We start from the raw sequence: 23,468 nt of genomic DNA on the forward strand, positions 1-23,468 counted from the left end.
GTGAAATGTGGCCAGGGGAAAGCGCACAAAGCGAGAGCAAAGAATTTTCATAAAAATTTGCCCGAATCAAATGAAACTTTCTTCCCGCATGTGTATGCGATAATAAAAGTGCAACTTAAAGAACTTGACTTGACTGCAATTGTTGCCCAGGGAAAATGAAAAAGAAAATATAAAGCAAGAACTGTGCGAGTGACTTTTACAACATTCCGCCCTCACATGCGTATCTTCCATCTTACATTCAGGCTCTTGTGCGATTGTTTCTAGATATTTTATTTTCATTTGCTTGCTTGGCTTTTCGGTCTTGGCTCTTCCGACTTTTTGGTTTATGACTTTTGCTTTCCTTTACTTGACTTCTCCTTGCGGCCCTCGAGAAAATTACATTTTTCGCCCACAGTGCGGCTAAACTAATAATAAACTGCCTTTCCCATCATCAATCTTCATTTTGCCTTGAATTTGCGAATGTTCAAAATCATCCATAGAAAAAAATCATCATCTTGAACTCTAATTGCGTTTGATTTTGTGTCGATTCATTGCCCCGCAATTTATCCCACTTTGCTGCTTAACTGAAAAATGAAGGGAAACCAATACAAATTTCTGGATTTCGTTTAGTATTTATTAGGCAAGTGGGATGAACATGTAAGCTATGGTTTAAATATATTGCGCTTGTATAATATAAAGATGGCAATAATAGGGCTACTACCATAAGTATTAAGTTGTTCATTAAGAAGATTGCATATATTCATTATGTGAAAAGAATTATACATTCATATTTAAATATATTAAGAAAAGAAACACCTGATAACCTTTCTTTTCCCCTACAGCTGCGTAACTCCTCGGACACACAGATTCTCCTGCGCCGCGTAACGCTGCAAAGTTCCGGACTTTATCGCTGCGAAGTGTCCGGTGAGGCGCCCGCATTCAACACCGTATCCGAGTCGGAGACCATGACCGTTGTGGGTGAGTTTAACATAAGGGTGGTGGATAAATGCAGGCGGATCGGGAATGGGAACTGGGGGTTATTCAGAATGCGAGGCACTTGGACAACAGGCGACAGCAGAAAATTTAATTAAAATGCTAATAGTGCCGGGCAGCCAACAATGTTGTGAATGACAGTGGCAAGTGATGCGGCATCTGAAGTTGCAGAAACCAGAATGCAGAACTCAGCATCCCGAATGTGCAACATAATTGCTGGGAGTGGATAAAGAGCAGAGCCCAAAGGCAGCCGACGAGGATTGACAGGCAAGTTAAAGGATAACAGCCGAGCACTCCGACTCCTGTCACCGGGGCTGAAAAACTCGAATCCAGGCAAAACCATTTAAGAACGCATGCGAGGCATCTGAAATCTGAGGTTGCTGAATGTAAATTGCATGCAGGCTGTCAGCTCCCTGTCAAGGAGTCTTTGATGGGTTTCCCCCTCGCATAAAAACACGTGCTACATAAGGATCCCACTTTCCATATGGGGAGTGGCATATTAAGGTTGCCAGCAAAGTGACAGCAAGGATATATCTTAAATTGGGTTATATAAATCAGTTGGGAAGTTTTAAATGCACTAAAACAAAATTACATTATTAATTAATATTATATTAAAAACATAATGGCTGAGGAACTTGACATTATTTTGCATCTTTACTTTCCGTATAAAGAGACCATTTCCCCTTATTAATTGTACTAAATATCGCTAGTAACTTAAAAAAAAGCTGTGTTTATTGTGAAGTTTTGCATTACACAATATTCCATTTCCGTTTCTTTTCCACAATCTTGGCATCTCTTAGGTTCTCGAATACATCTCACACTTTTTAGACCACATTAATCATTTTAATGAAATTAAATTCCTTGAGTTTTCCCACGACAACTTAAAGCGGCTTTTTCCCGCAGGTGGTGCAGATCCTGAAGCTGTTTCGCCTGGACCACCTGGTCGAGGTTGCAGGTCTCCAGTCGCCAGTCTCCACACTCCAGTTTCGGTCTCAGTCCGTAAATGGAATTCATGCAACATGGCAATGCGTTGCAAATGGCATTGTCGAGTCATCTCAACTCCCAGGATCCTTGTAAACTCGCTCGCTTTCCTCTTGTTCGCTGCTTTTTAAAGGATTTCACCCTACTCTCGGATTTTTCGCTTTTCTTTGCGTTTCGCCTTGGAAACCCCAGACTCCTCCCTATATATATATATATAAATGTATATTTATATATATATGTAACGGACCTGACCCCCATTCCTTCATTTTTTTTGTGCAACCCCGCTCCTAATACAACTGCATAATCTAAGCAAACAATTGAAATGGAATTTTTGCAGTTGCAGTCGACGGCAACGCAGCGCCAACAAAAGGCGCATATGTGTGTACAATGAAGGGGCGTGGTCGTGGACTGAGGTGGGCGGGGCCTGGATGCTACTGTCATTGCAATTTTGAAGTAAAATTATGTTTTCATGTCCGACTTTCAAGTGGGTAAAAACTGGGCTAAGACAAAGGCGCCATCTGGCGGAGGCTGGCTGGCAAAAAAAGATCGCCTATCCTCTCACCATTTACATGTGTGTAGAAAAAGCGAGTACACTTGAGGGAAACTTTTAAAGGCAAGACTATATTTTGAATAGAATTCTGTATAAAAATAAATAGATCTAAACAAGGTTGAGATGGCGAATCATTTTGTACAGATAATGAATAATTTAACTATTAATACTCATAAGAGATACTATATATATAGTATTTTTCCTGTGCACAAACTTAAATGCTTTAAGGTCTTCTTTTTGTCATTTATCAGTAACACATCATGGATGTTTTCACACAACCCAAACAAGTTTGCCGAATTTGCCTGAAGTTAATCACAAATTTATAAACCCATAAAAGAATCAAACAGTTATCAATATGTGCAGCAGCAGGAGCAGTCGCTAAGCAGGGAAATCCCCTTGGGGACAAGGAAGTACCACCGAGCCAAATCGAACTACCGACATCATCAATGGAAGCCGCAGTCCTCGGGGCAGAAACCTGCATTAACTTATGGCAACAAGAAGCAGGACATTGCTAAGAAAGGCGACCAAGCCCCTCGCCCATGCACTAAGCACATTTCATGCTGATTTTCCTTTTGGCCATTCCCTTAGCTCGCTACTCCAAATCCCCTCACTTCGGTTCAGCCTTCGAAGGCGTATTGGAATGCCGGGGAAATGGGAAATGGTTTTGCATATTAAACAATGTGTCTGGGCAGCCAAATTGAACGTTATTCGAATGAAAGTCGGAAAGGAAAGACGAGAAAAAATATAGGGCAAAACGGAAAAAAGGCAAAAAACAGTCTTGAAAGTTACAGTGTTTATTTTATATTTGAATATTCTGTATCTAATTTTTTATACAAAAAAAGAATATTTTCTTAAATAGTTTATAAATAAGAAATAACAGAAATATTTAATTAGTCTCCTTTTTTAAGTTAAGAGTTTATTTTCCTTTAAATAGATCTTTGAATACGAGTTTTGCCTGTACCATAAAGCAACTGTGGGCGTTGCATATTAAGGAAAAATAAGGAAAAAGTCGTGGTGAGTGGGATGAAGCTTCATCATCAACAACTGTGTCAGCTGCGAAAGAGAAAGGGAGCGGAGGAGTTTAGTAAGAGTTTGGGGATAGGGACCCTCGTCTTGCTAATGCAACTGAACCATAAAATATGCTCTAGTGAAAGCCGATTGTTCCCAGTGGGAGTTGCCAATGTTAATTTGGCGATCGTAAAATGTCAGCCGCAACATTTTGGACGACGAAAGGTCCCTTAATGTTTGCATTCACGCGGTCTCGAATTATGTTTTGAGTTTGGTTTATAAAATTTATGTTTGGATTTTCTATAAAAATATATTTCTAGTTATATCTGGCATACGAGCTACTCACTACATTAGTATTTTATTTAACATATCTTACTAATAGCCTTTCTTTAGGCTGAACATCCTTGAAAAACGTGCCCTAAGTGTTTTCCCAATTGTGAGCACTAAACTTTAATGAGCGCCTTGCCTTTGGCCTCGTTTTGGATAATTTACAGCTCATTAGTGTGACCAGGCCAAGGAGCAACAATAAATATTATGACAAAGTGCCGCCCCAGTCCCCACCACCACCAAAACTTCGCTCATAGCTCATAAAAATCACATTTAACTTTGCTTGCCAGTGGGAGGTTGCATGGGATTGTAAGTAAGGAGTCCTGTTCCAGGACCTTTATGCAGGCAATTGCTTTTTATATTGTAAAATCGATAAGCGATCACATTATATGTCTGTGCATGACTGTGTCCGAGAAGAAGAGGGGTCGAGAGAACGGAGATAGGACGTAGAGTGAAGAAACTCAACGGGAAAAGTGAGTTATATATGTGTTTGTCCTTTAAAGTGCACTTAACCATAAATTCAGAAACAGGATGAGGACCCGGAGAGACACCCAGAAAATCGAGTGGAAAGAGCAGGACATGTGCCAAGCGCTGAGAGCCTTGCGTACTCATTAATTAAAAAACAACGCGCGATACGCAACAGATGCACTGTAAAAAGTCGATAATAGATTCAAACATTTACCTTCTGTTTGTACAATTTTACAAAAATATTTTCGATGAATTGCCAAACCATACTTTAAAAGCTATATTTCAAAACAAACTATTAATATTATGGAACTTAATTCGCTGCAATCTTTTAATTTAAATAATTTGAATGAATTTTGTCTCAGTATAGAAAAACACTCTCACATACAGTGACAGTGGGGAGACAGTGGAGTCCGATGCAGATGAGGATACGGAAGAGCCGCGGAAATAACGGTAACTGTAATGTTGTCTTAACTCAAACATGCCGCAACTGAACCGAAGGATCCGCCGGCAAAGGGGAAAGGACTCGTATCGTGCATTAAAAATCGTTGCCATATGCAAAATTAAAGATAACAAACGAGGAATGTCACGGGACTAACAGGACTCGATGAGGATGAGAAGGGGAATGTGCGGAATGAAACGGAGCGTGAAGTGCTTGGTGCAGGGAATGTGAAATGGAAGGGCAAACAGGAAGTGAAACGTGAATTGCGACTGGGGTTAATTTCTTGTGCTTCGCTATACTCTACTAATTATTTCTTATTCAATTTTTCTAAACTTTCTACATTTCTTAAATTATTTTTAAATAATGTGAATAGGCAAAAAAAAACAGTTTCAAGATGTTATTATACATATATAGTAACAAAGACGTCTGAAATATCTGTTTGCTTTCAAATGACTTCTTAACCTACATTTATTGCATTTATATTAACATTTTCTTTCGGTCACCCGCCATTGAGTTGAATAAATTTAATATAATGGAGTGTAAATCATGTTGGTAAATGTTTATTAAAATTTTGTAGATAAAGACAAAGAAATACTAAAAAATGGAGATTGTTCAAGGGGAGAATACAGAGAAAAACACTTAAGCGAAGGGCTCAACATGTGCCTAATCCAAACACCCACACACACATATAGAGATACCCCAAAGCCATAGTTCCCTTGCAAATAGAACAGGTGACTGCCTGTAGGGGTACCACCGTCATGTGCCACCCTCTTATCCTCCTCATCCTCATTGCCAAAATCCCATCCACCTGACCTGGCTTATCACCTGCTAAGAAGAAGCTGCAAAGTGTGCTCCGAGCAAAAAGGGGGAAGCGTTTTCGGATGGGTAGCTCGTAAAAAAAAAATATACCGCAACGTATTAAAAGAAGACCACCAACTGAGCAGGAAAGACTTGAAAAAACCTAGATAGACGTCCACCTACAGTGCTTACTGTAGTTATTCCCCTTGTTCTGAATTCGCATACCCTTGCATGGGGTATGATAAAAATTTAATTTCTGATATTAATATGATTTTTAAAAACTCAAAAAACAACAAATAATTTGAAACTCTTTGGTTATTGTATCTTTGTAGTTACTGCACAATCAAACAAAGTTATATAATATATTTTATATAATTTTACATTTATAAAGGGTATCCTACGACTTAGATTGTAAATCTAGTATGATCATCTCTAGTTGCTTGTGGCTATTTCTGCTGTACCTATTCTCGGTACTTGTTGTTACTGCCGAGGAAGTGCTTCAGACATTTTTATACTTTTTTTTTTTTTTCTTCTGGCCATTGCACAAAAGGTGTCCTCCCATCCATTTTTTCCCACCACTCACTCTCTTCGGCTACCGAAACTGCTTAGTCATAGGAAAATGCCGAAAATATACTTGAAGCATGTGGCTATTCGACATTCGGCCATTTCCCTTTTAGCTTTTAGTTTTCGGCTTACTGCTGGTCCTGTAACCTGCGGGTTTTCCTCCCCATCTCCAAATTTTTCTCCTCATCTGGCTCGATTTGCCACCCAGTCCTCCCCCTTTTGTGTGTCCTTTATCGTTGCGTGCTAAGTCTGGCCAAAATAAATTGCCAACTCATACAGACATACGTGTCCCTTTTCCGCCACGTTTTGTCTCCCTAGATTTATGCCGCAAAATAAAATTTAAGTGCGACAATATGGCGTTGACTTAAAAAATGCTCACATAATATATATAAGCAATTATCCGAACATAACCCCAATCCTAGCAGGTGAGCTGAGGGTTAAAGCAAAGACTTTGGTATTTGGGGGTAATAAATATATACGGCCAAGATAAAGTTGAATTTATAAGGTCATCCATTAATTAAAGTTCGGACTTTCTGTTGGCGCAGAAGTGTAAAAGCTTAAAGGTAATTTTAATGAGTTGAAGATTTTTCGTTTCTTTGATATTAAAATTGTATAACTTATAACAATATTTGTATAACTTCCACTTATATTTTTTACTTCATTTGCTTGCTGACGTTCAAAGGACCCTTCAAATTTGATAAACTTTCATTGTTGATAAACCAAAAGATTTATTTTCTTGGTTTTTATATAGGTATATTTGCCAACTACGGCAGCTTGTGACAAAGAAGAATTAAATTTAGAATGGCAACAAAATGAAAACATAAAATAATATTTTCAATCTGTCCAAATGCGTTTATCAAAAATGCATTTCTTCAAGTTGGATTTTTAGATTGCTCCATGGTTGGCCTTTGTATAACCTTCTCCCTCAGCCTTTACCAGTTGCATGGAGAAAATTAAGTTTACATGGAAGAGAGGAGAACCATAGCAAAGTAAACTTCACTTTATAAATTACAAATAAGCCAACGGAAGAGGGAAATGCAATCCTGGAAAAGGCAACCTTTCCAGTATGATTACGCTGAAGAAAAAATTTCATTCGAAAGAAGAATTAATTCCTTAAGTGATTTTGTAATTATAAATTAATAGTAATAATTTTTTTTCTATACGACTCTACGACTATTTAATTTATAATGAAATCCATATAAAAATATTGAAAACTTTAGTCCATGAAAATCTAGTAAGACCTCTTTTTCTGAGTGCATGGACTGGACTTTGCTGAATATAGATCCGAACTGGCCATAAGCCACAGCATACCAAAGGGAAGAGCAACAAAAACACCCTGCGACTTCTAAGGAAAATTAATATTTTTAAAACCATTAAAAATTAATTTTATTTTATGGCTCACACATACATTCAGCAGCCGCAACGTTATGGGGAAGAAGATTTTCCTTCTCGATTTTTTTGGTTTTGGTATGGGCGAATATTTCTAATGCATACAGAAAACACTCGACTTAGATGAGGAGAAAGGTGGTGGATATGGGGGACATGGGCCTCGCCCGAGGAGGAGTCCTGATTCTGGTCCTGTTCCCACTTGACTTGATTTTTATTTCTGTACAAGCTATGTGGATAAAGATAAAAGGTGGAAGGAGTAAGCCGAGGAAGAGAACGAGGATGGTGCATGTGGTAGTTTAAATAGTAGAAACTTTCGTATTTTCAGAAAGTTATGAAATTTAATTTTCTAAAATGCTTGTGCTCTTAGAAAACATTGCTTCGATAATCACGTTTAGTAATTTGCTCTACTAACAGCAGTTTTTTCCAATAAATTATTTGCTGTCTAATCTATTATTCTCTGTGCTCTAATTTTATTCTTGTATTTTTGTATTACTTCTGTTATGCGAGGGAAATATGCCCAGAGGCGTAGGAAATGGGTGATGACTCCAGATGCCCTCCCATACTCCACCTCCTAAAAATACACTTTCATGGGCTAAAACAAAAACACCCACACAGCAGAACATTGCAGGACAGACTCCTACCCACATACACATGGCCAAATAAACTTTGAATAAGCATTTCGTATGCCCAAAACGAAAGTTCATTCTTGTTTTCTGGGTACCACCCACTCTTTCCCCACCTTTTCACATTCATCCACCCACCGCCTGGCGAAAATCTCTACATAAATCTTGGTACTGTTTGGCCAGCCTCCATGAGGAAAGTGCCCATTCCTCCGCATTCTCCTTATTTTACTTATGGGGCAGTGGGGCAAATAAGCGATGCTGCATATAAAATAAAACAGCCAGGAGGATGGCAAAATGCGGATGGAAAAGCAGAGAACCTGGCACAAAATGGCGAGCTAGTTCTTGTCTAGGAAACATTCAATTTTCCCGGCTCATTAAAATTAAATAACTAAGCTCAGGCGAGACTACAAATGAGGGTATGGCCAGAGGATCAAGGCAGTGAATTCTATGTGAAAGGAAAGGTGGACGATGTTCAGGGGAATTTAATTAAAGTGCAGCAGATCCTTGCAAATCCAAAACAGTCTTAAATGCCTGGAAAATGATGGGAGGGAAAGCGAAATAAAATATTAAACGGTTAATAAAATGAATAAGAAATTAAGTAAAAGAGTCAAGTTAAATATCAAGCAAAACCATTAATTGAGGAGGTATAAATGCCTTTAATAAAATTAATCTAAGATAATTAAAACCATTTATTATCTGTATTATTAGTTATACTTAGTGTAAACATACTTATTAATTACTATCCCTTTCAGTGACTCCCAACCACGGACCGAAGATAACCGGCGGGCAGCCACGCTACCAAATTGGAGACACAGTCCGGGTTAATTGCACCTCGTCGCCGTCCAAGCCCGTCTGTCACCTGAGCTGGCTAATTAACGGGGAACCAGTGCAAAAGACGCACCTGCGGCAGTTCGACAAGGTGGTGGTGAATCGGGATGGACTGGAGATGGCCCGCCTGGGATTGGAGTTCCGAGTGCGGGCTTACCACTTCAAGCACGGTGACATGAAGTTGAAGGTGGGTCTTGACAGCTGACAATCAATATTCATCATTATAACCTTGTTGTATTGTTTATTCCCGCAGTGCGTGGCCAAGATCAGCTCACTTTATCTGCAGAGCAACGAGGAGAGTGTGGAAAGCGATCGCCAGCAGAGGGCTCCGGCTTTGGAATCTCGGGAGACGGTGGCTGCCAAATCCAGCACGATTGGTATATCCTAAAATATATATTAAATGTCTATCCAAGACTTTTTACCTAATAATTTATATTTCCACAGCTGCTGCAGCATCAAAGCTCCCATCCGGCCTCATTACTTTACTGCCTCCGGTTATCCTCCTGCTGCTGTTTCACAATTGGACCTGGCCAAGAGACAGTTAACTATTCGAAGAATAAGGATCGCAAAAACTAAAAGCCCATAAACTAGCAGAGCCATTCAAAAAAGCAGACATATCCTATGCCAAAAACTTTGAGACAAAATCCAAAGGAATTATTTATAACAAAGCCATTGGTTATCTTTAAAATTCAATCGATGTATGTGTGCATGAAAAGAGGAATCCGAATTCCACTAATTAAGAGCCAGATATTAAACTAAAATACCCAAATGGTAACTACTCAATGTGAGCATTTAAGCAGAGGCTAAGCAACTGTAAATATTTATTCATAATATTAGGCAATTGTATGTAGTTCTAAGAAAATCGTTGTTTAGGCAAAACATCCGTTGATCTTTTGTGATATTTTCTTCATTTTGAAAACGAAAGGAAGTAAAACCGTGTAGGAAATTCTTTAGAGTCAACCAATTCGATCTGATTTTTAGCTTCCTTTCCATTTTATCCACCCTCTTCGGGCATATCAAAAGAAACCAAGCATTTCGATTGTAAAAATAACATATTTTCACTTTGATCTTCATACCAAATCAAGTCTACAACTTAACCTAACCGAACTTTTCATTAACTTAACTTTAGAACCTAAGCAAGTGTAAGAAAATTGTAAAGCAAAAAATCTAAACTTTATAGCATTAAAATTAAGAAAAGTGAAGACGTAACTATAAAAAATTACTAGACAGAAAATAAGCTAAGCAACGATTAGGCAAAACTTGCATTTGCATTCCAAAAATTCCTCAAAGAGAAATATATCTATAAGTATTTTTGATCAGAAGCCTGTAAATAGCCTGGTAAGAAGCCGAGGATTGCACAAGTTAAAAACTTTAAAATTTGGCCAGAGTCTCGATATAAGTATGTGTGTGTATCTGAATGTTATCGGTTCAATCAATGCCCAGCTGAGAAATGTTTTAGACCAAAAGTTAAAAACTTCTTCTTTTAACAACTTTGAATAGAAATTTATCATTACTTCAAAATATTCTTTACAGAGCGAACTACTCATTGACTATGTAATCATTTTCGAAACATAAATATGAATTTCATTCGCTGTTAATTCGTTAAACAAAGAAAACTTTAAAACGTTTCTTTACACACTTATTTACATAATGAAAGTATATGACCAGGTCATCTTCACGGATGAGCTCTTGCACCACAGAACTGTGGGCACCCTGATCAGGAGACACGGCGTAACTGGGATAAGCGGTGTTCCTGGTTTCCGGTTGCCCAGAGGGCTGTGTATGCAAGGTATTCTGAAATTTATGAGGAGTGCCTGGAGAAGTATGGCAACGATCACTATGAGTTCTATGCAAAAAGAAATCATCTTAGGGAAGAGTATAGGCGTAATACCAAATCATATAAAGATCGGGAAAAGAGAAAGTCGGAAAGATCAATGGACCACTTAAAGGGCTACAAGACATACCCTACTTCAAATGGGCAATATGGAAGTGTACAAGCCCATGCAACTCTTTCACTGCTTCTAAATCTCTTTCTGAACTTGTTAAAATCTCCATCACGTAATTTGAAAAGTCCAAGTTAGGCAGTAATTGTTAAATTATAGTATCATTAAACTGTATTTTTCGAAACCTTTATATTCTTTTGCATACATTTGTGTGTTAAGACTGTTGTTTTTAGCCTCCTAAAGGGTACATTTTTTATGATTTTTAAGAACAATTCTCTAAGCGAACAGGGTACCCTTCGCCTTTTTAGTCACTTTAGAAAATAACAACTTGCAGTTAACAGGTGTTAGCCACACAACAAAAAAACTAAAAATAAAATAAAAAATATAAAATAAAGCAAACCAACAAAACTTCCTCTTACACATACCGAAAAAATGAAGATATATGAGGAGGTAATATTCACAGACCAACTGCTGCACCAAAGAACCGTGGGCAGCCAAATCGAGGAGACTCGCCGAACTTGGGAGAAGCTGTGCTCTTGGTATCCGGAGGCTCAAAGACAGCATTACGAGCAATATGCCGAGATTTACAGAGACAGTCTAAAGAAGTACGGAAACAATCATTTTGAGTACTATGCGAATAGAAATCGCCTCAGAGAAAAGCATAGGTACTATACCCGTTCGTTCGAAGAGCGACGCTCGAAGATCAAATATTTTTCTATGGATCATTTAATCTTTTATAAGGCACCCCGTACTTCCAATGCGGAATATGGAAGTGTTAAACCAATGCGTCTATTCAAGATTTATTAGAAATTTTATGGAATCTGAAATTCAAATTTATGTTGGCAGACAAGTTTTGGAACAAGAGAACACTATACGGTTTAGTACAGTAACGAAGCCTATGAAGATGTACATTAAAGACCTAAGAAAAGTATTTAAATTCCTGTGAGGTGTAACTGATAGTCTCCAATAAATAAAACTATATTAATACACTTGGAACTATTTCTGTAAGCTATATCTTTTGCAAATTGACAATACGATTTTCCAAAACAATAATACTTTTCAGCGAACTTACCTCTTTTGTTTAACACACATTTAAATTGCTTGAATAATTCTAAAATAGAGCTCTAGAATAACACATGAGGTAGTTTTAGCTGTTTAAATTTCCTTTCGAGCCGGATCATTCTTTCAAATAGGTAAAGTTAAATTCTCCCCTTGAGAAATTAGCCACATGCATGATACTAATCCTTTGGCTTATGCTAATTCGGCCCAAGCTGAGTCAGAGTTCCCTAAGGTCTGATACCGCCAGTTAGGGGGTATCGAGCAGTTTATGGCAAAACAAAAAAGGTGGAAATTGTCGGAGACATGCAAAATGCGAGAATGCGCAACAAACCGCAATCGAATGCATTCAAGTCCAAACAATGTTGCCAAGAAGCAAACAAAAGGCCAAAAGCAGTTCATGACTCATGCGAAGGCTGAATGGTAGTAACATATGTATGGTATATCGCATGTCTGCCTGGTTCACCTGGGCGTGAGAAATGCAATCCAATGGCTCATTTGCATACAAAGCCGTTCGATTGTTGGCCAAATGCATTGGGGTGATGGCTACAAATGGCCACTAAACAGCTGCCGGTCTTGGCCAAATTTATCTTATACATCTCAGCTTGGCATTGATCGACTGCCAGGGGAGAAAACCCCTCAAACTTAGCCAAAATGAATGTTTCTTGTACATAGCCAGCGACGTTTGAACTCAAATTTATTTAGGATATAAGCAGGAAAATTCCTTGGCAAGTCTCTAAGCATAATCTAAATCTAAGTCTAAGCAAATCTTGTGCGTGTTGTAAATTTTAAAAAATAAAAACAATGAAAATATAATATAACTAAACGAAAATGGAAACTAACAAGTGGTGGAAAATAAAACATTTTAGCTAAGTCAAAGAACTAACCTTCCTTCATTAACCTTCATCAATGAACTTTGTTAACATTTCAGTTTAGCATTTATTTGTAAGTATTATAAAATCAAATGTTTGACAAAGAAAATGAAAAAAAGTTAGTTTGTAAAACTGAACATGAAAATAAAAAATAAATTAAGTCCAGAAAAGCAAGCAAAGGGCAATGATTTTTTATTGAAAGAGGACCGCATTTCCGTTTCCGGTTTGTCTTTTATTTGCATTCCACAGCATCCTGTTCTGCTCTGGATTTATATGCCCGTTGGCGACATTGATTGAAATTAAATCAAATGCATCACAAAGGAATCGCCATTTAAATAGAAAACTGTGAGCTTTTAGTTGAAGTTCACATACTCAATGTTAAATTTGTATGCTGAAATACTCCTGAAAAATATATCTTATTTTGTTTATTCTATTGTGTACTTTTTCTTATATACACAATATTAAATCGCAACAGGCCATAGTTTGTACTTCTTTATAAGTCTGTCACTTTAGTACAACACCTAAAAGTATATGTTTCCATTAATTATATACGCGCCTTGGCTTGAATTTATTTTCTTAATCCAAGATGAAGGAGTACGATGAGGTGGTATTCGAGGATCAGTTGAAACACTATCGCGTTGTGGCAAAGCAAATCGATAAGACTCGGGAATACTGTCAGAAAAATTGGTCCTGGTTTCCAGAAGCCCAAAGGAAGTATTACTCCCAATATGGTTTATTATATGCCCAAAGCCGGGAAAAATACGGAGATAAAATATATGGGCACTATGCGAAAAGGAACCGCCTGCGTTCGGAGTTCCGTTCCGAATCGAAGTCTGTGATTGGTCAGGAAAACAGAGACACTGAAGTTTCCATGGCTCACCTGGTGGGATACAAGTATCCTCAGACTACCAATGGCGAATACGGAAGTGTGCGTCCATCCGAACTCTTTTTCTGTTACTAAAATCTGTACGAGTTAGGGTTTTATTGTTCAATTCAAATACAAATTTATATTCTTTATAACAGGAAGAATTTATAACTTTTTTGGAATATTGTATATGATTTTGAATATCCAAATATATGGTAAATATTATCTGCATACAAGAAGGTTTGATTATTTTGAGAGGCCCTTAAAATCATTTATTAAGATATTTCTTCTACCTCTTTTTCGCTAATTTCCCCCCTTAAAAACACAGTTGCACGCTCATTATCAACACTTCTGCGTATTATGCAAAATTTTATGGCGCAAACATTTAGGCCCACTAAAAACTGCAGTAAAACAGAGGAGATCCATTGAAATGGCACTGAGGGTAAGGGTACATGTCGAAAGGCTTGTGGCGTGTTTTAAATTAATTTTATATACGAATTACCCGTCCCAGGGCGGCACTTTAGCGGTACAGCCAAGCACTTGGTCGTAAATTGGTAATGTTTGTAAGCCCAGTTTTATGGGTCGACGGTGGCCCAGTCTGTTTACCATAATTACCTGTTTATAATTAATTAAAATACAATAAGCGTAAATTTAATAAAAGTGCCATGCCCATGCTTACGCGGCAGCGATAATTTCATGTACCTCCGATCGAGTTTCGAAGAATCAGCAATTTTAAAAAACAAAGCACTATAAATTATTTGAATTAATTTTTTCAAAAATAAGACAATTTTAATAAAGTTTGATAAATATGGCTGTACTTATTTTAGTTTACTTATCAAATTATGAAATTATCTATAATATTTAATAAGCCTTAACGTTCTTATTTTTGAAAGTGTTAATATGGCAGTGTTGCTGATAAATGAAATTAAATTGATAAACAACGTTACAATCGAATAGATAATTCGCAATAATGTGCGGACGGAATGAATGTATAAATAATCCAATCCACCCCCTTCCACCAACACCCCAGCAAATTAGTGGGAAAACCGCGTGAAATTGCAGCATAAACACGTTGGTTAATGCAACAACCATTTTTGTGTGTTTTTGTTGTTTTTCTTCCCTTCTGTCCAGGCTTACTGGCCATGAATATGCAACGGAAACGCAACACGAACTGTGGTCACGCCTCACATATATAGACACTTACACCACTTTGGCAATACAATGATTCATCGCGCCTATAAGTGAGGTTTGATTGCGACGACATTTTGATTTATGACAACAAAAAGTTCACAGACTCGCATCAATGTTTTTTGGGGACTAGTTAGTCTCTGTTTCATGTCTAGCCTAATTGATTAATTCCCAATACCATTTTACTTTAAGGACACTGCGAATGGTAATCTAATCAGAAAATCAGTGTCTGGAATCACCACATTAGGTAAGGTTCTTGAAAGTCATTCGCACAACTGAATTAACCAAAGCAGAGCGAAATCGAAAGCCAATTTAGGTTGCAAAAATGTTCGACTGGGTCGGTTTCTTATTGAAGGCAGTCTATTATTATGGACACTTTATCGGTGTTAGTAATTTTGAGTTTGATTGGCGAACAGGTCGCGTCTTTACATCCACAAGAAGTACCGTCTATGCCATCGTGATTAACGTTGTAATCTGTACTGTCTTAATATTGCAAATTCCCAAGCAAACTAACATAAGTGTTATAATCGGAAAGGCAAACAAGCTGCACCAATGTGTTATCTTGATTGTATTTGGACTAAAATTAGCAACTGGTGGGATATAAAAATAAGTTTATACATAATATTAGATAAGGACAATAACCAGTTCTATTTGTCTAGGCCTGTCTATCATATTCACCAGATGGAGTCGGCGGACGCAAATGATGCGCTTGGTGAAGATTGTGCTTCGGCTAGTGCTAAAAAAGCCGCAAGTGATGGGAATTTTCCGGTGGGACATTCTTATCAAGATCATCATTGCAATAGTGACAGATGTTTTTCAAATGGCATTAACCTGGAATGCAATAAGCCGTGGAAGAGCTTACGATGGCTTAGGGATGTCATTACGGTTCTGGATGTCGGCCATTGTAAATATGGCTATCTCACAGTATTATCTGCTATCGTTATTAGTTAGGGGCTTCTATCGCCTGCTTAACACAGAGCTTCGAAAGGTAATTGATGAAAGCAGGAAGTTAAGTTACTTTCCCCAGCGACATGGTGTTTTCATGACCAAGTGTTGCAATCTGTCGGATCAGCTGGAAGATATATCCCAATTACAAAGTCAGCTCCAATCGATTAATTCTCAGATGGAAGAGATATCTGGAATACAGGGGTTGATGGTGTATTGCAGCTATTATATATTCTCGATAGCAACGACATATCTGACCTATATTTTCCTAAAATTTGGGCACGAGAATCTGCAGATAACTTTGATATCAGTAATTCTGTTCTACACGTTATGCTTCTTTTACTACCTGGATGCCGTTCTCAATTTGTTCAACACCCTTAATGTAGCAGATGATTACGAGGAGACAATGCGTATATTGGAACGAACTCTGTTTGCCTCTACTTTAGATATCCGTCTGGAGAAATCTGTAGGCTGTTTCTTACCTAATCATTGTTTAATATTAACCTTGAATATACATTCATTGCAGTTTGAGAGCATTCAACTTCAATTGATACGAAACCCGCTTAAAATTGAAGTAATGAAACTTTTCTCAGTGTCCCGCACTTCTACTATGGCTATGTTTGGATCTATAATAACAAACTCCATATTCCTTATTCAATATGACATGGAATACTTTTAAAGTAATTCAAAACCCCTTATATAATCAATAAAATTTAAATTATTTATTATTACAAGGGGTCGATTTATTTTTTAGGTAATTAAGCCTGAACCTGGTTGGGTGTCCATCTTGATAAACCTGTAAGATTCAGTTCAGTGCTCTCTTTTATACTTTTATGAATTTGACAGGCTCCATCTCCAACTGCGGTCTCGCGCAGTGTGTATCCATTTTATCAAAATTAATATTATTAATTCAATATGATATGGAAAATTTTTTAAAGCATTTTCTATAGCATACAAATTTTTATCATATTTGTTAAATGATATTCATTAATTCTAGTTGGTATTGACAACAATACCTACTCGATTGCAATAAGTAAACTTTATGCTCATTATTTTAGGATCGTATTTAATTAAGCCACCAAAAAATCATTTTTGTTAGATGCGTGACTCAATCATTGGGTTTAAATAAATCTCTTTACAGTAACTGTATTGCTGGCAGATGAAAGACAAACCAACCCAATGCTCAGGCCAGGTTAATAAATATTTATTCCTTATTTAATCCGAGGCCCAGGTTGTACTAGCAATAAATTATTCTCGTCCTTCAAATACAATCTAATCACAAATAATCTGTGTCAGCAATCGGTACATTAGGTTAGTGAAAGTCATTGTTACAAATGGAATATCCTTGGCGTAGCAAAATAAGGCACAACATTTTTAGTTGGTCAACATGTCCGACTGGGCTGGTTTGTTATTGAAGGTTATCTACTATTATGGACACCTTATAGGACTAAGCAACTTTGAGATTGACTGGCGAAGAGGTCGAGTTTTTACATCCAAAAATAGTACCCTCCTCGGGATCGCTATCAACTTCATCATTTTTATTCTCATTTTTGTTCAATCTTCAAAGCAAACTAACTTCGGTGTGTTCATCGGTAAGGGTAACAAGCTACACCTATATGCCATCATGGTTATGGTCGGACTGAGAATGACTTCAGGTCAGGACTTTTTATATCTTGAATATATACTTTTCCAAACTTTTTCCAAAGCCAATTCCTAACCGTTATTGATTTTTCAGGTCTATGTACCGTTATGAATAGATGGCGCCAGAGAGCCCGATTAATGCGCTTGGCCAGAAAAGTACTTCGTCTTTATCTAGCAAAACCTCAGGTTAAGAGAATTTCTCGCTGGGGAATCCTCATTAAGGTTGTCATAGCCATAATCACCGACTTCCTTCAAATTGCACTCACCTGGAATTCAGTAGCTCGAACAAATTCTAATCAGTCATTGGGGTTAACTTTGCAGTTCTGGATGTCAGCCATTATAAATTTGGCCACATCGCAGCATTATTTGATAACGCTTTTTGTTCGGGCTTATTATCATCTCCTCAATACAGAACTGCGACAGGTGATCAACGAATGCATAATCTTAAGCCACCTTCCTGTACGAAAGGGATGCTTCATGACCAGGTGTTGCTCTCTGGCGGATCAAGTAGATAATATAGCTAGGATCCAAAGTCAACTGCAATCCATTGTGACGGAGTTAAATGAATTTGTCGGCATCCAAGGATTGATGGTTTATTCTGGATATTATGTCTTCTCAATTATAACCACTTACTTTATGTACAGTATTACCAAAAGTGGTTTGGAGGATCTACAACTGACTATCAGTTCTGTAATATTAGCCATTAGCTGGTGCTTCTTCTACTATCTAGACGCCATGATCAATCTGTTCATCATGCTCAATGTTCTAGACGATCACAATGAAATGAAACGACTTCTAGAGGAACGAACACTGTTTGCATCCGGCTTAGATGTACGTTTGGAAGAATCGGTAAGAAGAGTGTTGGTTCAATATATCTTAATATAAATTATCAAAACGTGTTTGCCTACTTACAGTTTGAAAGCATCCAATTACAGATAATTCGAAATTCATTCAAAATTGATGTAAACAAATTATTCTCTCTTAGTCGCAGCTCTGCCACGGCGATGTTTGGATCAATAATAACGCATTCAATATTTCTCATTCAATATGACATGGAATATTTTTAAGTTGCATTGACCAGTTAACAAATATAATTTTTTTAGCTTATTTATTGGGGTTTTCTTAGCGGTGAAACAATTGCAATGATACCTTTCATCTATTTCTGATTTATTATCCAGGCATGACAATTACAGACAATTAGTTGTATTATACAGACAATGATAATGAATCATTTGATTGTCTAAGATAAGGAATGACTCAAGTGCAAATAGAAATTTTTAATATAAGTCTTTCCGTTACTGGTTGAGTAGCCTGTCCTGGAATTCATCCTTCGATCACGAAGTGATCCATGTTTCTGCCATGATGGAGAGCTTCCTGGGGCTACTATCTTAGGAATGTATTTCCCTGCTGACTCTGCACATTGTTCAATTTAATTAGATACTCCTCATTCTCATTTTATTTAATTGTATAGAGAACATAAATTTCTTTTTCATTCCAATACAACCACCAAGCCCTCTTCATGAAATATTACTCTGAATTTATCTAATCACAAAAACTTCCATTCGGTATAAGTATCATTTGTTTATGTCAGTCACAGTGCCATTGTAGCCTTTAAAATATGTAGCCCTTTTACATTGAACCGTACAGTTTTGCAAAATGGTTAAGTGGGAAAGTTTCTGGCTAAGACTCGTATATTTTTATTGCCACCTTATTGGCTTATCCAACTTTGAGTACGACCCGGAAACAGGACGAGTTTTTAAGTCCCGACGATGTACTCTTTACGCCGTTTCGAGTAACGTCACACTTTGTACTCTCCTTGTTTGTTCTTTTATTAAACCGATAGAAAATCTATCGTTGTTTAGAACATCAAACGATCTGCACGTCAAATTAGTTCAGACTATGAGTGCCCTCAGGATTATTGGAGGTAATACAAATAAATAAGTGAAAGAGAGATTTAAATTTATTATTTTTTAGGGGTTTGCACGATTTTAAATAGATGGCGCCAGCGTAACCAACTGATGCAGATCGTCAGACGTACCATCCGTCTTTGGCAGGAGTATCTACTGACTGAAAGGCAATTTCGTTGGTTGCTTTTCTTGAAGATCTTCACCAGCGTAGCGACTGACTTCTGTCATGTTGCTTTCGCCTTAGAAATTGTGGATCGAATTAACTTAGGACAAGCTCTCCATTTATGTTTGCAGTTTTGGACACTGTCCATTACAAATGTGGCTTTGCTACAATACGATATAGTACTGATTTTCATCTGGGCGCAGTATCATGAGTTAGGCAAGAAGCTGCGAAAATTAATCCAGGAAAGTCAGAAGCTCAGCTACCTTTCTCAGAGAAAAGGTGGGGTTATGACTAGATGTTGTTTTCTATCCGATCAGTTGGAAGATATTGCTAAGCTTCAGAGCCAAGTGCAGTCGATTGTAACCCAGTTGACAGAGGCATTCAACGTCCAACAGTTGCTGTCATACTGTGGATACTACATGACATCCGTCATCGGAAGCTATATAATATATTCTTTCTTCAAATATGGTATAGAAAATCTGAATCTAACCACTAGCTGCCTTGTTTTTTACAGCCTTTGTACTTCTTTTTACTATATGGACGGCTTTCTTTGTCTTTTAATTATTTATAATATTTTAAGTAACCACCAAAAGTTGATGAATCTTTTGGAGGAGAGAACATTGTTTGCCTCTATGTTGGATGTTCGCCTTGAAGAAACTGTAAGTAGTAATAGTTATATGTAGTTATACACCTTTTAAAAGAAAGATTCTTTTCTTTAGTTTGAGAGCTTCCAACTGCAAATAATACGAAATCCTCTTAAATTTGAAATCATGGGAATGTTCCGTGTCGATCGGGGTTCTACTGCTGCCATGATTAGCAGTATAATAATGAATTCAATAGTCCTTATTCAGTATGATTTGGAACACTATTAATTGAATAACCAACCGAGCTTGAAATATCTTCATTTTTTTACCTTATACAATTGCACGTGCTAAAAATGTTATGCTTATTACATCTAAAGGATTTAACCTTTTTCTCAGAATAACTATTTAATAAAAAAACACTACTTCGAGTTTATTACCGCTTTAAAAAATACCTATAGTAGTTACAAAATTGTTGGTATATCGATTGGTATTGACAAAAAAGCTTGTATTCAAGTTCAATTGAAAACGAAAATTTTAATATCATAAATGCCACCGTTTTCCGCGACTTCGAGGGCCTAACAGAGGGCGAACTCGGATGGGGTACCATCTTAAGATCACGATTTTAGTTTTTCGGGTTTTATGGGCGTTAGAGTGGGCCTCTGGAGCTTAGTGTACTATGTGGACGGCAGCCTGACTTATATTTATTTATTTCATTTCAATTAACCACAAATCATTAACCATGGGAATGCTCCTTGCCAAACAGGGCTCCACTGCTACAAAATGTGGCAGTCTAATAATAAACTCAATAAACCTTATTAAATATAACATGCAAAACTTTTGGGGAATCGCATTAGAATTTTTTCATAAACTCTAATTAAATAATATTATATATCTTTAATAAATAGCACCATTTCCGATATATATAATATTTTACCTATTTGGTATTTTCCTCTTTTATTTTTCATTAAACAGTCATTAAAATGAGTAATTTGTTAGCGCTGAAGCCAACCCACAAAATATAAAAATAACCGACACATTATAGTAAAAATATTGACAGGCCAATCTGATCTGACAAATCTCCGGAATTAGCGCAATATTTCCTTGTCAGGCAGTGCAGTATAATTTAATTTAAGGTATGAACTGGATTCCCATCTAGGAACCATTTAGTTCTTCGAAATGGTTAACTGGGTTGGATTCTTGCTAAAGGCGGGCAACTTTTACTGCCAATTGATCGGCTTAAATAACTTTAAGTTCGACTTGAGAACAGGACGTGTATACAAGTCCTGGAAATGCACTCTATACGCCATTTCAATTAATTCTGTTTTCTTTGCTGTCCTTGTTTATTGTTCATTTGGGCCCCTTGACTCTAAAACAATAAATGGAAATGCAAAACCTCTGCACGTCAGTGTGGCTGAGGTTATAAGTTTTCTCAGGATTGTTGCAGGTGAGATATATGAGTGAAAAACAGACTTAGATACATTTTTTTCAGGAACTTGCACGATTCTAAATAGATGGCGCCAGCGTAAGCAACTTATGCAGATAGTCAGACGTTTTACCCTTCTTATGCTGAGTAACCCACCGACAAACAGGAAATTTCGTTGGATATTCTTTAAGATCTTTACCAGCATTGGATTGGACCTCATCTATATTGTTTTGAATGTAGTTTTAATGGATTTTACAATTACCGGGCTACCTATCCGGTTAGTACTTCAGTTTTGGACCTTGTCAATTATGAACATGGCCATATTACAATACAATATGGTCCTCATTTTTATCTGGATGCAATACCACGATATAAACAAGAAGCTGAGACGACTAATTCAAGAATGTCAGAGGCTTAGCTACCTTTCTCAGAAAAAAGGTACAGTGATGACTAGATGCTGTTTTATATCCGATCAGTTAGATGATATTGCCAAGCTTCAGAGCCGATTGCAGTCGATTGTAACCCAGCTAGGGGAGGTATTTGGGGTTCAAGCGGTGATGGCTTACAGTGGATACTACATGACCTCAGTCATAACTAACTTTCTGATATACTGTGTGTTTAAATATGGTCCAGAGAAATTGAATTTGACATATTGTTTTCTTGAAGTGCTATCTATTTGGAGTTGCTTTTACTATTTGGACGGCTTTCTCAATCTTAAAATATGCTTTTCCATCATTGCTATGCACAAAAAGATGATGCGTCTATTGGAGGAGAGAACATTGTTTGCTTCTATGTTGGATGTTCGCCTTGAGGAAACTGTAAGATATTTCAATCTAATTGACCTATTTTTTAATGGCAAAATGTTAATTTTAGTTTGACAGCCTCCAACTCCAGCTGGTACGGAATCCTCTGAAAATTGAAATCATGGGAATGTTCCAAGTGGATCATGCATCCATTGCAGCTATGTGTAACAGTGTAATATTGAATTCAATAGTTCTGATTCAATATGATTTGCAAATCGATTAGAATTATTTGCAATTATTGAAATATATAATTAATTTAATTACAAGTTTTAAAAAGATTTATAACATTTTAATAAGAATAACACATTGAAAAATATTATTACTTTTTAATAAATAATGCACCATACCCCCTAAAAATGAAATTGTTTTTCTTTTGTAATTCAAATGAGTTTTAATTTTGTAATGCTTACCTCAACGCGAAGAAACTTATATTGACAGGCCAATCTGATCTGAAAAATCTCTGGAATTGGCGTAATATTTTCTTGTCAGGCAGCTCGAGCCAATTAAATATTTTCCATTAATGGAAATTATACTGAGAGCTCTTTCAGTTATTCGAAATGGTGAGCTGGATTGGTTTGTTGCTAAAGGCAGTTTACTTTTACTGCCAGTTGATTGGCTTAAACAACTTTAAGTACGACTGGAAAACAGGACGTGTCTACAAGACCTGGAAATGTACACTTTACGCCGCAACGATCAACGTAGCCCTTTTTATTTGTGTTCTTTATTGCCTGACCTGGCAATTAGATTACAATATGATGTTTAAGAGAGGAAACAAGCTGCAGTTATTTGTAACCATCAGTACGTATGCTCTCAGGATAATAGCAGGTACTAATAAGTATTTTCTGAACACTACTAATATTAATATTTTTAGGGCTTTTTACAATACTTAGCAGATGGCGTCGTCGTAGTGATATAATGCACCTTACTAAAAGTATACTCCGCTTGTTTTTAAGGAGCCCCCAAAGCATAAATTTACATCCAGAAATTATTGTGAAAACCGTAACAAGTTTCGCCAAACAAGCATTGTTTTTTGCTATTTCGCTAGGCGCATTAAAACATTTTGGGTTTCAAGGCCTTGTCTTCGGGTTACAGATTTTAATCGCGTCAATTTTGAACCTATATGTTTGGCAA

At 37.1% G+C, this 23,468-nt stretch overlaps 5 protein-coding genes across 6 annotated transcripts in view; all 5 read left to right on the forward strand.

Moving 5' to 3' along the window:
• The window catches only part of LOC108118482, a 33,636-nt gene extending 23,171 nt beyond the window's left edge, over positions 1–10,465 (forward strand). For both annotated transcript variants that reach the window (XM_017231214.2, XM_017231216.2), the window contains exons 4-7: positions 822–957; positions 8,872–9,134; positions 9,201–9,324; positions 9,392–10,465. In XM_017231214.2, coding sequence (XP_017086703.1) covers positions 822–957; positions 8,872–9,134; positions 9,201–9,324; positions 9,392–9,492 — 624 coding nt within the window. In that variant the 3' untranslated portion in view covers positions 9,493–10,465. The remainder of the gene's footprint in view (positions 1–821; positions 958–8,871; positions 9,135–9,200; positions 9,325–9,391) is intronic.
• Positions 10,466–10,478: 13 nt separating this feature from the next.
• Positions 10,479–11,879, forward strand: LOC108118484. Its single transcript, XM_017231217.2, is given in 2 exon segments — positions 10,479–10,664; positions 10,667–11,879. Coding segments are annotated over 2 exon segments (429 nt in total). The 5' UTR covers positions 10,479–10,597; the 3' UTR covers positions 11,029–11,879.
• Positions 11,053–11,879, forward strand: LOC108118485. Its single transcript, XM_017231218.2, has one exon. The coding sequence runs from the start codon at positions 11,323–11,325 to the stop codon at positions 11,695–11,697; it is 375 nt and encodes a 124-aa protein (XP_017086707.1). The 5' UTR covers positions 11,053–11,322; the 3' UTR covers positions 11,698–11,879.
• A 1,469-nt stretch (positions 11,880–13,348) lies between these two features.
• LOC108118421 lies at positions 13,349–13,886 on the forward strand. The gene has a single exon (XM_017231098.2). The coding sequence runs from the start codon at positions 13,405–13,407 to the stop codon at positions 13,777–13,779; it is 375 nt and encodes a 124-aa protein (XP_017086587.2). The 5' UTR covers positions 13,349–13,404; the 3' UTR covers positions 13,780–13,886.
• Positions 13,887–17,203: 3,317 nt separating this feature from the next.
• LOC108118431 (putative gustatory receptor 36a) lies at positions 17,204–18,524 on the forward strand. Its single transcript, XM_017231113.2, has 3 exons — positions 17,204–17,471; positions 17,552–18,306; positions 18,372–18,524. Exons 1-3 carry the CDS (start codon positions 17,204–17,206, stop codon positions 18,522–18,524), a joined length of 1,176 nt encoding a protein of 391 aa, XP_017086602.2.
• Positions 18,525–23,468: the final 4,944 nt, after the last annotated feature.

Source organism: Drosophila eugracilis, unplaced genomic scaffold (assembly GCF_018153835.1).
Source record: "Drosophila eugracilis isolate 14026-0451.02 unplaced genomic scaffold, ASM1815383v1 contig_1197, whole genome shotgun sequence".
In the NCBI taxonomy this organism is placed as follows: domain Eukaryota; kingdom Metazoa; phylum Arthropoda; class Insecta; order Diptera; family Drosophilidae; genus Drosophila; species Drosophila eugracilis.